This window comes from Aquarana catesbeiana, linkage group LG09 (assembly GCF_042186555.1).
Source record: "Aquarana catesbeiana isolate 2022-GZ linkage group LG09, ASM4218655v1, whole genome shotgun sequence".
Taxonomy (NCBI): domain Eukaryota; kingdom Metazoa; phylum Chordata; class Amphibia; order Anura; family Ranidae; genus Aquarana; species Aquarana catesbeiana.
Window position 1 is genome coordinate 165073784 of NC_133332.1, and position 14926 is coordinate 165088709.

The window sequence follows — 14926 nt, forward strand, 5'->3', positions numbered from 1 at the left end:
GCTGCTGCTAGCCCCCCTGGGACACAGAGATCCCGGAGAAGCCCAGAACTTCAACTCACAACGTCAACTCACAGATAAGTACACTGAGATGAATGTAACTGGAGGGGTAAGTGCTCTACATTAAAGCATAAGGATGGAACATTAAAAATCAACTTACAAAGTTAATGTTAAAGTTAAGGTAGAGCTCAGCTGAATCACCAACGGAGGAAGTAAGTTGTACAACCCACCTAGGCCACTATATTAAAGCCCTGTGTTCCTTGATCTCTCTGGACAATCTCCTGAAGAGACAGGTCATCCAGTGAAAAAGGAGACAAAGAGAAAAAAGGAAAATCTAAGCTATTTAAGTGTACACCCAAACGCTCAGAACTGGCGATACTGGTATATGATTATATTAAGTCTCACAAACATAAAGGAGAGGCGGTGCCAAACTACTCATAAGAATATTTTGATCCACTCTTTGTATTTGTTTTTTTTTTTTTTTCCTGTTCCTTGAGAACGTGTTTTCCATGGTTACGTTGCACAAAGAGTTGGGACTAGACTATTGTACACGGTGGGGGTATAGTTTTATCGAGCTCCCCCGAGTTCTCTTTGCAGCTTCAGTATAATGTTGGTGTTAATAATCCACTGAAATCACATGAAATCACATGGAGGGGAGAAGTAGTAGGGGACCTAATATTTAGGGCCCTCTATTGTGTTCCCTACAGGGTAGGTATACCCTATGATAGTGGTCTAAAGACGTCTAAACAACGACATACAGGTATACCAATCCCAACTGGCAAGAGAATAACACCCCGGACCCTGGATATTGGATAACCTAGAGGAAGAATTCCCTAGTATTGTAATTCTATTAAACAATTTATTTCTCTAGCACCAATTCTGGGAGTCAAACCAGAAAAGGATTAATAAAAAGGTGAAAGAAGATAGAGAATGAGAGGAAAGACGGAGAGGGGGGCTACAGCAAACCCAGCAGGGAATCCCACTAGAACAAGTGCTAGCCCAGGCACAATAAAGAAATATATGATTCATGAAAACGTCAATGTAAGCCCAGGAAAGGTATCTGGCTCAAAAAGTAAAACCCCTGAAAACCCACCTAAAATTACTACAAGAAGACAGGTGGCGGAAGCAGAATCCCTCATTACTCCAGTAATAGCAGAAGAAGCCTCAATGGAGAGCCAACAGGAAAGAGTATTGCCAACAAAGAATGAAATGGCGGAGATGTTTGCAAGACTGGAAACCGCCATTAAAGGAGAAATAGAAGCAATACGGGGAGACATGGGACATATATTACAAAGAGTGGAGGAAGCTGAAACAATAGTAGAAAAACAGGGGACGGAGATAAGGATTCTTAAAAATCAGATGGAGGAGATGCAACGTGAACAAAAGGAATCTGAGATATAGACTGGAAGACCAGGAAAATCGAAGCAGAAGGAAAAACTTGAGGATCAGAGGTCTCCCAGAGATGCAGGGGGAAGGAGAAAATCTACAGGAAAAGGTGGATCAAATTTTTGGAGGCCTCATTGACCCAACGGAAAATAATAAGAGAATTAAACTGGACAGAGTACACAGAATCAGGAAACCAGCCGAGATTAGTAGGGAGGCTCCACGAGATGTGATTGTGAGGTTCCATAATTATCAAGATAAAGAGAAAATCAGGGCGAGATTGAAAAATAATCAACCAGTGAAATATGGAGAATCTAACCTACAGGTATTCCCAGACCTAGCCATCGAGACACGGACAAGGAAAAGAGTTCTCAAACCACTGTTGGTGCACCTGAAAGCTCGAAATGTTCAATATTCCTGGGGTTTCCCAGCATGCCTGATCGGGTGAAAGGATGGACGCTCAGCAACGCTAAGATTCCCAGAGGAGACCCAAAATTTCTGTCAGCGATTGGATATTCCACTCGTAGAAATTCCAGGATGGTGGGAGAAAATGGGAAATCAGGACATTGTTGAGGACTGCCAAAACTGGAAACCAGTATATAATAGAAGAGGAGTGTAACCAAAAACCAAAATAATTAGAAAGGATATATAGCTAATCTGGTTCAGGGTTCTCTGGAAAATATGTGGCTGGGGGCGGGCCTTGGGTCTAGAGTATGTGAGAGCGGGGGGGGAGGGGGTGGGTCCTGATGGGGCGGGGGGGAGAAATGAAGGGGGGGGAGGGCCTGGGCAATCCCGGGGTGGGCTGGGGGATTTAAGGATGGCTACAACGAGCTCAACCCTTGGGGGGATAACCGTAGGGTCGGGTGGAGAAAGTGGGGCCACGGTTAATGGGGCCACAGGGAGGCCTGATGCCCCCAAAGAGAGGGAGGGAGGGGGGTGGAGGGGTGGAAGGGAGGGGGGAAAGGGAGAGGGGAGAGGGAGGAGGGGGTAAGGGAGGGGCGAGACCGAGACAAACCTCATTCTCTCTGGCTGGCTGGTATAGAAAGGCAGAACAAATGACCGGATTAAAGCTGGCACATATAATGTGAGGGGCCTCAATTCGCCCATAAAATGTGCAAACATAATGGGCGAAATGAGATCCATTAAAGCAGAGGTGGTTTTTCTCTAGGAGACGTACCTATACCTGGGGAAGAAGAAAGAAGAAAATAATTTCCAAGGACTACCCGCTCTGGATATATAGTGACTCCCCGATAAGGGGTGCAAAAGGGGTGGCGATTGGTTTTGCAAGGCAAGTACGTTTCCAGATAGAGGAGAGATTAACTGATCCCGAGGGCCGATTTTTGTTCCTGAGGGGTATATTAAATGGGAAGGAATATACTTTAGCCAATGTTTACTGCCCAAACATTAACCCAGGAAAATATGCAATAGGAGTCTTATCAAAGTTAGAGGATTTCAGGAGGGGGAGGGTTATTGTGGCAGGAGATTTTAACTTATGCTTCGAACCGGGTAAAGATAATACGTCGCATGTTCGGGGGACTGGAGGTGTATGGATGAACAAATTAAAAAAAAAACTGCACCAATGTCAGCTAGTTGATGTGTGGAGGACCCAACATCAAAAAACAAGGGATTACACCTTCTACTCCCCCGTGCATGCGACGTACTCTAGGCTTGATTATTTCCTCGTAGATCACAGGTATTTAGACGAGATAGAAAGCACAAATATAGGATCCATAACTTTCTCGGACCACGCCCCGGTGACGCTACAAATAAAACAAAATCTACGAAAATCTTTCCTAGATAACTGGAGATTGAACGAAGACCTCCTTCATGATGCGAAAATAGATAGGTTAATTAAGGAAGAATTAGAATTTTACTTTAAAACAAATACCTCAAAGGAAACATCAGAATCAATAGTATGGGAGGCCCATAAGGCATACATCAGAGGGATTATAATAAAGGCAGGAGTAGAAAAGGAAAGAAACCAGGCAAAAAAACCTTCATGGGCTGCAGGAGGAAATTAAAAAACTAGAACAGCAGCATAAGGATTCGGGTGATAGAGGGATTTTGGGAAAACTATACAGAGCTAGAGAGGCTATGAGACAACTGATAGAACTTGAAAATCGAAAGAAGTATAATTTAGTTAAAAAAGAAAGATATATAGCTAGCAATAGACCTGGACGATTCCTGGCAAGGGCATTAAGTAAAAAGAAAAGTAATAAATACATTGACAAAATAAGGACCAAAACAGGTGAAATAAGACACAAAGACATAGATATAGCAAAGACCTTTCAAGAATTTTATGGGGAACTCTACTCAATAAATAATAAGGATGCGAGTAAAGGGAAAGAACAAAAACAGGAGAAAATTAAAAATTATCTAAAAGAAACCGGAATGCTAAAAATAACCGAAGAGGAGAGAATATCCTTGGAGGTCCCCATTACAGAGTCCGAAGTAAGGAAGGCCATTAAAGAGTCTCAAATAGGTAAAAGTCCAGGGCCAGATGGGCTGTCAGCATTATACTACAAAAAATACCAAGATTACTTAGTACCAAAACTGTGCTCTTATATGAATGAGATAGGAGAAAAAGGGGAAATGAGCAGAGATGCATTAGCAGCTAATATAGTGATTATACATAAAGAAGGAAAAGACGATACACTCTGCCCTAGTTTTAGGCCCATATCCTTACTAAATATAGACACAAAATTATTTGCAAGAGTAATAGCAGGTAGAGTAAAGCAAACAGTCAAAAGGATCATCCACCCGGATCAGGCTCGGTTTATATCAGGCAGACAGGGAAGGGATAATAGCATCAAAACCCTATTGTTAACCCAGGAAATTAAAAAGAGTGGAGTCCCAGGACTACTTCTGTCAATAGACGCTGAAAAAGCGTTTGACAGGGTAGACTGGGACTTCATGATAGAGACACTTAAAGAGGTGGGTTACGGGGAGAAGATCTGTAGCTGGATAGGGGCGCTGTACTCAAGGCCGTCAGCGAGAATAAAAGTAAATGGGTCCTTGTCTGAATCCTTTAAGATGTACAATGGAACAAGACAGGGGTGCCCAATCTCCCCAACACTCTTCCTGCTAGCACTAGAACCTCTTCTTATGAGGATTAGACAGAATCCGGACATTAGAGGCGTAAACATAGGTGGAGCGGAGTACAAGCTAGCCGCCTTTGCGGATGATCTACTGCTTTTTATTACACAACCAAGAATCTCCCTCCCGAATATTATGGCCACCCTAAAAGAATACGGGAAGTTATCCAACTTTAAAGTAAATCCAGCTAAATCAGAAGTGCTAGAAATAAACCCCAATAAGATGAGAGATAACTCGTATCAAAAACACTTCCCCTTTGTGTGGGGGAAAGAAGACTTAAAATTACCTAGGAGTTAAAATTACAACATCTGTAGAAAAGCTATACCAGGCGAATTTCATGCCGCTTATGAATGAGATAAAAACAGATTTAAATAGAATACAGCAGGGACAATTGTCGTGGGCGGGAAGAATAATTATTTTCAAAATGGTCTTACTACCAAAAATAACATATAAAATGCAAATGCTCCCAATCACATTGCCATCTACATACCTCAAAAGACTACACTCAATGTTACTAAGGTTTATATGGAAAGGAAAAACACCACGTTTAAAATACACTCAATTAATTAACACGAAAAGTAAAGGGGGATGGGGAGCACCAGATATTCGTAAATACTATGAAGTCATTACTCTTGCGAGAGTGGTTGAATGGGTTAAAAATAAAGATAAACACTGGGTAGAAATCGAGAACAAAATTAATAATATAAAATTGCACGAAATTATATGGACTCCACCAAAATTTAGAAAATATAATATTGAACTACACGAAATCACTAGGCATGCACTTAAAACATGGGACACATTGCACAAAAGGGAACATTGGGAATATAATTCACTGTTAATGTCATTAAAAAATATGGACTACTTCCCACCTGGGAAGGAGGAGTGGTTCGGTAAATGGCTTTTGGAGGACAATATACAACTGAAAGATGTAATGGACCGGGGTAGAATATGCCCGATACGAGAGCTTATGAATAGAAGAGATAAGATAATTATTAACCCATGGCGTTACAGTCAATTAAAACATTTCATTGAATCTTTACCCCAACCAATCAGAACAATCAAAAATCTACTCCCGCTAGAGAAATTATGCATAGACACAGATGAAAAAGGTGGTTTTTCCCAGATATACAAAATATTGCTTGAACTGAGAAGGCTAAATACTCCGGCCTTTATAGGAAAATGGGAAAAGGAGTTAGGAAATACTCTATCAGAGACAGAAGTAGTGACAATGTGGAAGAGACTTTCGGCCACATCGGTTAATAGTAAAGTTCTAGAACTAAATTATATATGTATGACAAGAATGTTCATGACACCGGATAAGATGCATAAAATTAAAGGGGAAAAATCTCGGCTCTGTTGGAGAGGATGTGGTGAAATAGGGACAATGGCCCACGTGTGGTGGTCATGTCCGGAAATGGGACTCTTCTGGGGAGAGATTAAAAAATACATTAAGGATATCACACATTTTGACCTCCCAAAAGACCCCAAAATATTCCTTTTCCATCTACATGAAATACCCACCAAAACTTATCTTAGAACACTTTTACCCCATTTTATAGATGCAGCTAAAAGCCTAATCTCTAGAAACTGGAAAAGGAAAGAAAGACCATCCATGGGGGAATGGTTCAATAAAATAAATGAGATACAGGAACTAGAGTACTTGAGGTTTAGTGAAGGGACAAAAATGGAGGCCTACAAGATAAAGTGGGGAGCCTGGGAAAAATTTAAAAACTGCCCAAGAGCAATTGAGATGTGGACAACTTGAGTAAAAGAGGGGTAGATCCTGACAATCTTTCTGACACAGCTCAAGACAAAAATGGAAAGAGGGGCGGCCAGGAGGGAGTAATTGGGAAAGTGGGGAAGTCAGAGGGTGGGGGGAAGAGGTTTGGTCTCGGGATGGGGGGGGGGGAGAAAGTTAGGATGAAATCAAGGGTAAACAGCTGAATCATATGGTGGGGAGATATTTTCTTCTTTTGTGTATTCTAATGATTTAATTAACGAAACAGACTAAGAGCCACAATGATGTGATGATAAAAGGGAAGTATTTTTGAATTATTATTTATTTGAAAAATCTTATTCCCATGGTAAATCTTTTCGCTGATGTGGCAAAAAAAAAAAAAAAAAAAAAAAAAAGCAGCCTGCCCACTACTTACTGTATACATTTGTATTAAAAACAAATTAGGCAGAAAACATACAGGCAGCTAGATAAGTGGCTCTCATCTGCTGACCATAACTGGTTTCAGCTCCTAAATACCTTCAATGGAAATAATGGAAGTGGTTACCAAGTGGTCCTCTGGTCACACACACACACACACTATAAATCTAAATACGCTGTTAAAACAAGTGATAAAAAAAATAACAAAACCAAAGAAAACAGCTAGTCTAAAAAGCCTCCATGCAGATACACTTGTTACTATCCCTATTCTTCACGGTAACCCATAATCCTATAGCAGGCTTTGTGACCTTTTTTACTTTGGAGGAAGTCTTGAAATCCTTTTTAGGCCTCAGGAAACCCCTGCTGAAATTTTTATTTTATAGATTCAGTTCAATGTACATTAGTGTGATCATCAAGTTGCAGAAAGGAAATAAAGAAGATGGCAACCATAGTGTGTTTAACTCCTACAGCTGATAATTTTTTTTTTACCACCTTTATACTATACGTGCCAAATTTTCATGTAGTAATAATCATGAACTGAAACAAATTATAACATTGAACATAGTGTGCATTTTTCTATTGACTACCAGTATAAGGAAACACTAAAATGTTCATCATCTATGTTTATTTTCTGTCAAATATTATAACTTTATTTAATTTCATGATTTTTGGTAAAAAAAAATGTCATGCAGTGCGGGAGGATGTTAAAAAATGATTTGCTGTAGGAGTTAAATACGTTTGTTATGTTAGGTCAGTGGAGAACTTCCTCCTTAAAGCGGTAGTAAACCGCTGAAAAAAAAAAAAAACAAGAAAAAAAAAAAAAACCTGCAAGACAATAGTATAATGTGCTAGTATAAATTGCATATTAGGACATTATGAAATACGTACCATAGAACGAAGCCCCCACAGTGGCACCACTGAGGGAGCTGACATGTTCCCTCTGCGTTTTTTGTGGGCCCTGGGGCTGTGAGGTTCCGGAGCCGTGATGATGTCACTCCCGCGCATGCCCTCTGTTCCGGCATGATACGCCGGACCTGAGCTCTAATGCGCCGCTCACGTCAGCGATTGCATGGAGGGTGAATATCTCCTAAACCGTGCAGGTTTAGGAGATATTCATTTTACCTACAGGTAAGCCTCATTGTAGGCTTTACCTGTAGGTAAAAATCACCAAGCAGGCAATACAACTGCTGTAAATTGGGGCTCAATGGAAAAGCTTCCCATTACATTGGTGGCCATTGTAGCGCGGCTGCTGGTCAGCGTAGAATTAACTCCTTTTAACAGTGAAATGTCAGAGGAAAATTATGCCCCTAGAAGTGTAGGTGGTAGATCAAATCCATCACTGCTCAAGGAACCCCTAATAACCTGTTGAGAAACCCTATGGTGCCACAGAACTCTGGTTGAGAAAGGCTGTCCTAAAGGGGTTGATATTTAGACTAACTGCATGTTTTATTACCATTTTGCAAGCATTCAGACTGCTTTCTGACACTCCATGGAGCTCAATTTTTTTAGTCCCTAATTTCTGGGCACCTTCAAAGTCTATTTACAAAAAATGCAATGTTTGATTAGAATGTGGTGCTCCTGTTCTACAGCCCACACATTTTGTTAAATTAGTATTTCCATTTCAGATTTTTTGGGATCCCCAAACTGCTTTGCTTAGGATTGCCCTGATAACCCTACCTTGCATACAGTGAGACCACATCTGCGTGGAGAAGCATGCTCAGCTTCTAGGTTGTCTGAACCTTTTCACAGATGTTAAGACAAACTTTTAAAATGTGGGAACAACAATGTTTTTTATTTCCTTGACTGTCATTTACAACACGGTATGAAGTTATTTTTCTCAATTACTACACTATAAGGCTCTCACCTGTGGCCTTTTTTCCCTTCTCCCACCTTATTGGGAGTCTCTCCAGTTACTTGAAAAGTGCATGTAAAACGATAATTTCTGTAAGAGTCAAGCTTGGTCTCACCTTCTAACCAGCTTTAATAAAATGGAGAACTTGTCAAAAAGACAATGCAGTTGCTATGGGTTACTGCACATCTGAACAGTTTAAAAAAAAACCTGATAATGCTGTGCACTGGGTAAAATATATTAAAATTCCATAAAACTGAACAGTTGCAAGCCTGTGAACACAAATTACTGTGTGAAAATCATCTCTTGCTACAAGCTGAAAGATAATAATAAAGGGCACAATAGACAAAATATTATTAACACATAGTGTTAACCAATTAATAAAGTGCATGAAAGATTAGTAAATCTGAAATGTCCATGACAAACATTGTGATCAAATCTTCTTATATATGCTCCAACACCGTGATTCTAAAGTGCAATGTGCTTCAAAAATCTTGCTTATAAAAGTGCTTCACCCGAAGTGATAATGAAATGCGCTCACCAGATAGCCTAGGCCACAAGGTGACCATAAGGCATTAATTTTTAGAGAAATCATCATTTCAACGATCTAGCCCCTTCAGGAATCTTATTCCAATCAATCATCCATGTGCAGGAGAGACCGGATCCCAATCCAATACAAGCTGCCTTAATTTATTGAAATGTTTGTATTTTATTCATCATTTAAGTGTGCATTTACAAAAAAACTTGCCTTAATGAATTCTTAGCCAATACATTGCAACACAATACAGATTCCTTTGCAACAGTGCTTGCTGTTCAGAAATGATTGGGGCAGCTGTCAAAACTTTGGGTGTAAATAGTAACGCATGCCTAAACAATAATGCAGTGGTCCATATAATAACAGGCTCTCTATTGCTTTGTAACATCATTAGTTACTATAAATTCTGTACCTGCTTGTCTGCCAATCCACAATCAACCACAAAGTATATGCAAATGATCTTATGGAAAAATGCCACTCACCTGTCTAAATAATTCACAATGTTAGGATTTTTATTTTCCCTCATGACCAGGATCTCATTAATAATTAATTCTTTTTTGGGTTGCTGCTGCAGGTTCATTTGCTTTATTGCTACCTGAAAAAGATGAGAATGATCCAAAATAGAGGAATTCTAAATAAGAAATAAAATAAATCAGTGAATACTTAAATGGTACCCAGGAAACACTGCTACAATTGTAAAATGGGCATAAGTATTTAAAGAGAAGCTCCAGGCCCCCCCCCTCCAAAAAAAATTTTTAAAAAAATTACTGTAGCTGCTGACTTTAAATGTAGGGAAACTTACCTGTCCAGGGATCCAGCTAAGTCCTCACCTGAGCCGATTCTTTAAGCGGCTTTGGGTGCAGGTGCCAGGATCTCTGGTAAGGGAAACAGGAAGCGATCTAATCAGAAGTGGGAGTGGATATCTGTCAACACCAGGTACCTGCTCCCTCCCTCCCACAAAAAGTGTCAAAATGTAGCAGTGGAGGAAGGGGGGGGGAGCATGAGGATGCAAACAAGCGGAACTTCCGCTTTTGGGTGACGTTCCGCTTTAAGGTCCTTAAAGTATATTTTTTTAGTTTTAGATTGAAGAAGGCATAGAACGCCTGTTAGTTTTTATTGGTATCTCTGTTCCTGTTAGGGAGATTCACCCTCTCTATTTTGTCCTGTAAGTTTTGGGTTGTCCCCGGAAAAGTAATAGAGGGGAAATTTTCCAATTGAGACATTAGTTCTGATGACTTGGGGGCCCCAAGGGATTCCCTTAATTTGCAGGGATTTCTTCTCACTTCCTGTTGTAGCTATGGGACAGAAAGTGAAGGGAAATCTCCCCAATGGGACGCAGATGGCAGCAAAAGAAAAGAAAAAAACTGGGGTTATAACCCTTCCTTACTCTATCCAAAGAAAAGCAACCCTCTATTTTATAGTATTTACAGAAACCAATGCCAAATGTAAATTCAGCTTATAAGCAACTCAACAGTGCACGATTAGTGAACAAAAAAACTCTACTCACATATGTCCCAGGACCAAGATATTTCCTTGCTAGGTGCCAACATGTTGTAGAGGGGGTGAAGCCAGTTTATCGCCTACTGCCAAAACTTCAAAGACAACTCTGCTCTTTCTGTGACTGCTCTCTGTACTTATACAATATGGCAGGCAGGAGGTAGTTAAAGCTCGTTCACATGTGGATCAATGGTAATGCTCTGTAACCACACCTAAAAGCTCCTATAGCATGTTATTGAAGCATTTATAAAGTGTTAGCTGGGACACAGAGAGATTGGAGGTTCCTGTATCCCAGAATGCACTGGGAAATGGAGAACTAGAACAGAGCAGCTCCAGTCTCTTCCTGTTTGTACAGAGCAGCTGTATGGCAACACAATTTGCTTCTGTGTGCAGGCAAAATCATCAAACCAGCCAGCAATACTGCCAGTGCCATACAGGAGCAGAGGCATTGAGCATTAATATCAGTCACAAAGATGAGCTGGACCAAACCAAGTGTTAAAGAGATCAGGTATACACATCCATCTTGAGAATTCACAAAACATGTCTGCTATCACACCACAACTTAACCACACCTTAAAGTAGATAATTTCCTCTACATCACTTCCCATTTAAGCACTTACCACTAGAAAAGCAACACTTTCATGGACATTTATTGAGCATTCTTAAATCTTTTTAATGCTTCATAAGCACAATGAAAACACATCATTCATGCTATATTAAATAAACCCTTCTGCACTATGAAAGTGTCAGGGCTGGGCTCCCAGCCCTCCCCTCTCAGTACTCAGGTTGCTCAGCTGTCGGTTAATTGCGAGCACTCATCGATCTACAGTGGCTCACCTGGTGATCAATTCCTGCTCGTCAGTCCAGCCTACAGCCAGCCCCTTCTGGCTATTTAAACTGCCTGGTTTCATTCCTTCTGTGCCTTCGCCTTGGTCAAACATATCTGGAGGCTCTGCTGTGTTCCTGTTGAAGACTTGCCTGTCTGACGTCACTTCTGGTTCCTGATCCTGTCTGCGGCCTCCGACCACGCTGATCTCTGGCTTCCTGATTTACTGGCTTGTTCTGGCTGCCCGCATTAGCTACCTAACACCGGCTATGTTTTGACTAGGTTTACTATTTGTACCATTTTTTTAAAAGGTGTGATTTTTACTGCATTTGCTGTCTCCGTCTGATTCATGGTTCCTGACAGTAGGCGAAAGCCATGAATTCAGAAGATGCAAGCAATCCACCTAGTGGGAATATTTTTTCCAGATTGAAGGAGCAGGATCACCGCATGGATCAGTTTGCCATAGCGTTACAGACGCTCCTGATTCACACTGCTCACCTGGATCCTCCCACTGTGGCTGTTCCGGTGCAACCTGTGTTGCAGGTCTTCCCTGTCCAGTCTCTGTGCAGGCACCTGCCTCGAATATTACCTCTGTAAGAGGTATGTCTGGTTCTAATCCTCTTTCCCAGCGATTTGGGGGTGATCCAGTTCAATGCAGAGGGTTTCTCAACCAGGGTGGGATATACTTTGAGATGCTGCCCCAGTCGTTCCCCACGGACAGAAGAAAAGCAGGCTTCATTATTTCTTTACTTTCTGATAGAGCCTTGGCAAAACCCCTATGGGAGATGCAAAAACCCATTGTCCTGAATTACCCTGAGTTTGTGGCTTCCTTTAAAATGGTATTTTACGTCCCCGCATGCTCCACTTCTGCTGTGGAGAACCTCATGTCCATCAAACAGTGTACAAGAACTGTTGCCGATTACGCCATTGATGCCATATTCCGTACTCTGGCAGCAGAGGTCACTTGGAACAATGAGGCCCTCGTGGCTGCTTTTTCTCATGGTCTCTTGGTGAGTTAGCAGCCCAAGACATACCTACGGATCTGGAGAAGTTGATCACGTTCGTCATTCACATTTAATCTAGACTCCGAGAGAGACTTTCCTTTAAGGAAGCCTACTCTATGTTTGGCTCCAAGCTTTGCATTCCCACCCTTACCTCCCTCACCTCCCATGTCTCCTGGTACTGAGTCCGCCAGTGAAGTAGAACTCATGCAGTTGGGCGTCAAAAATCTCCTTGCGGGCCTTTAGGAGAAGGGGGAAATTGTGCCTTTATTGTGGCCAGGCAGGTCACTTTTTGAAGTCTTGTGCTACCCGTCCAGGAAATGCTTGCACCTGAGGTCTTGTAGGGGACAGACCTTAGGTGGCGTTGTTACGTCTCCATTTATCCTAAAGGATAAGCCTCTAGTTCCGGTCACCCTTTCTTGGTCTGATTTGTCCATTGAGACACAGGCTCTAATCGGCCTGTTCATTGATAGATAGTGCCTTTGTGGCTAAGAACTCGATTCTGCTGCACCTTCGTGCCACTCCATTGGCCATTAATGATATTAATGGGAGGCCTCTACAGCCTGCCCATGTGACTCATGAGACTGCTCTGTTGACCATGGCTGTAGGGGCTCTTCACCATGAGATAATCCAATTCCAAGTCATTTCCCCAACCCATCACCTGGTGGTCATTAGTTTTCCTTGATTACAGAGGCACAACCTCCTCGTTCGATTGGCATCGTGCTGAGGTTCTCTCCTGGTCGCCACAATGCAGTAAAACAAGTTTTCAGGAAGTGGTTAAGGTCTTGTGCACCTCTTCACTCTCCTCCTTGCTAGAGGAGTACTGCAAATTTAGCAATGTCTTTGACAAATGTCAAGCTGGTAGTTTGCCTCCACACTGTTCATATGATTGTGCAATTGACCTTCAACCTGGTGCCATGCCCCCCATGCGGCCAGGTTTACCCATTATCTGCCAACGCACTTTCTCGTGGGTTCATCCGCAAATCCTTGTCTCCTGCTGGTGCTGGCTTCTTCTTTGTGAAAAAGAAGAGAGTGGTGAACTGAGACCTTGTATTGATTTATAGGGGTCTCAATCATATCACGATTAAGGACGCCTATCCTATACATTGATTACAGAGTTATTTGACCTCCTCAAGGGAGCAACGATTTTCTATGAAGCTCAATCTGAGATGGGCATACAATCTCGTGAGGATCCAGGAGGGCGACGAATAGAAAACTGCATTTAATACCAAGACAGGACATTACGAATACTTCGTAATACCGTTTGGTCTTTGCAATGCTCCTGCAGTTTTTCAGGAATTCATCAACAATGTCCCCTGAGACATGCTGCAGCAATGTGTGGTGGTTTATCTCGACAATATTCTCATGTATTCCAAATTCCTAGAGAGCCACCACACAGATGTCTCCCGTGTGCTACAGAGGCTGAGAGACAATAACGTGTATTGCAAGTTGGAAAAGTGCGAGTTCCATCACAAACAGGTTAAATTTCTGAGTTGTCTTTTCTACTGCTGGGTTTTTGATGGACCCAGAGAAACTATCTGCAGTTCTACAGTGGCCTAGACCCATAGGTCTACGTCCGCTACAACGTTTTCTTGGCTTTGCCAATTATCAGAAATGTATCCGTAACTTCTCTTCTCTGGTCAAACCCCTGATATGACCAGAAAGGACAGTAACCCACAGAATTGGCCTACCAACTCCATTAACCCCCCTAGCGGTATTTCCGAGTCTGGCTCGGGGTGGATTTTCAATACCAAATGCGGTATCCCTCGGGATCAGACTCGGGATCGCATCGCAGGATCCATGTAGAGAATACTTACCTTGTCCCCTGGATCCTGTGATGTCTCCCCGCTGTGATCGGCGAGCCGCCGTGTCTCGCTCGATTCACAGTGCTGAGCTCCGTCCCCTGCGAGCGTTGCGACGCACGGGGACGGAGTTCGGCGCCAAATTCAAAAAGTAAAACACACAGTACAGATACAGTATACTGTAATCTTACAGATTACAGTACTGTATCAAATAGTTACATATCCCCTTTGTCCCTAGTGGTCTGCCCAGTGTCCTGCATGCAGTTTTATATTATAAAAACTGTTCTTTCTTCCTGGAAACTGGAGATTGTCCATAGCAACCATAAAGTGTCCCTTTACATCAAAAGTGGTTTTAGACCAGCTAGAAAACAGCGATAATAAATTAGAATCACTTGCAGAATTGAGTGATAGTGATTTGTGGAGAAATCCGTCATCAAACACTAAAAGTAATGAAAGCGACAATTCTGCAACTGAGCAAATTTCAGTGTTTTTGATTTGATTACATTATTGAATAATTTTTATTATTATTATTTGGTATAATTATTTATAATTATTTATTATATTAATTTTTTATTTCGTTTTTCAAACTTTATCATACCCGGGTTGTCTACTAGACTCTCGTTTGGACAGATTTAAGTGAATTATTCCTAAGAATTACAGGCCTATAATATAAAACGCCAAATTTCTGTGCAAAATAATTGTACCGCTTTCAGCACCTAAAATCTGAAATAATCATACCGCCAGGGAGGTTAAAGCCTTTGAGTCTCTCAAGGCTGCCTTTG

General features: G+C 41.6%; 1 protein-coding gene across 6 annotated transcripts in view; it reads right to left on the reverse strand.

The window, feature by feature from the left end:
• Positions 1 to 14926, reverse strand: part of PAK3 (p21 (RAC1) activated kinase 3) — a 357376-nt gene that overhangs the window by 37118 nt on the left and 305332 nt on the right. For all 6 annotated transcript variants that reach the window (XM_073599359.1, XM_073599358.1, XM_073599357.1 and 3 more), the window contains one exon: positions 9501 to 9613. In XM_073599359.1, coding sequence (XP_073455460.1) covers positions 9501 to 9613 — 113 coding nt within the window. The remainder of the gene's footprint in view (positions 1 to 9500; positions 9614 to 14926) is intronic.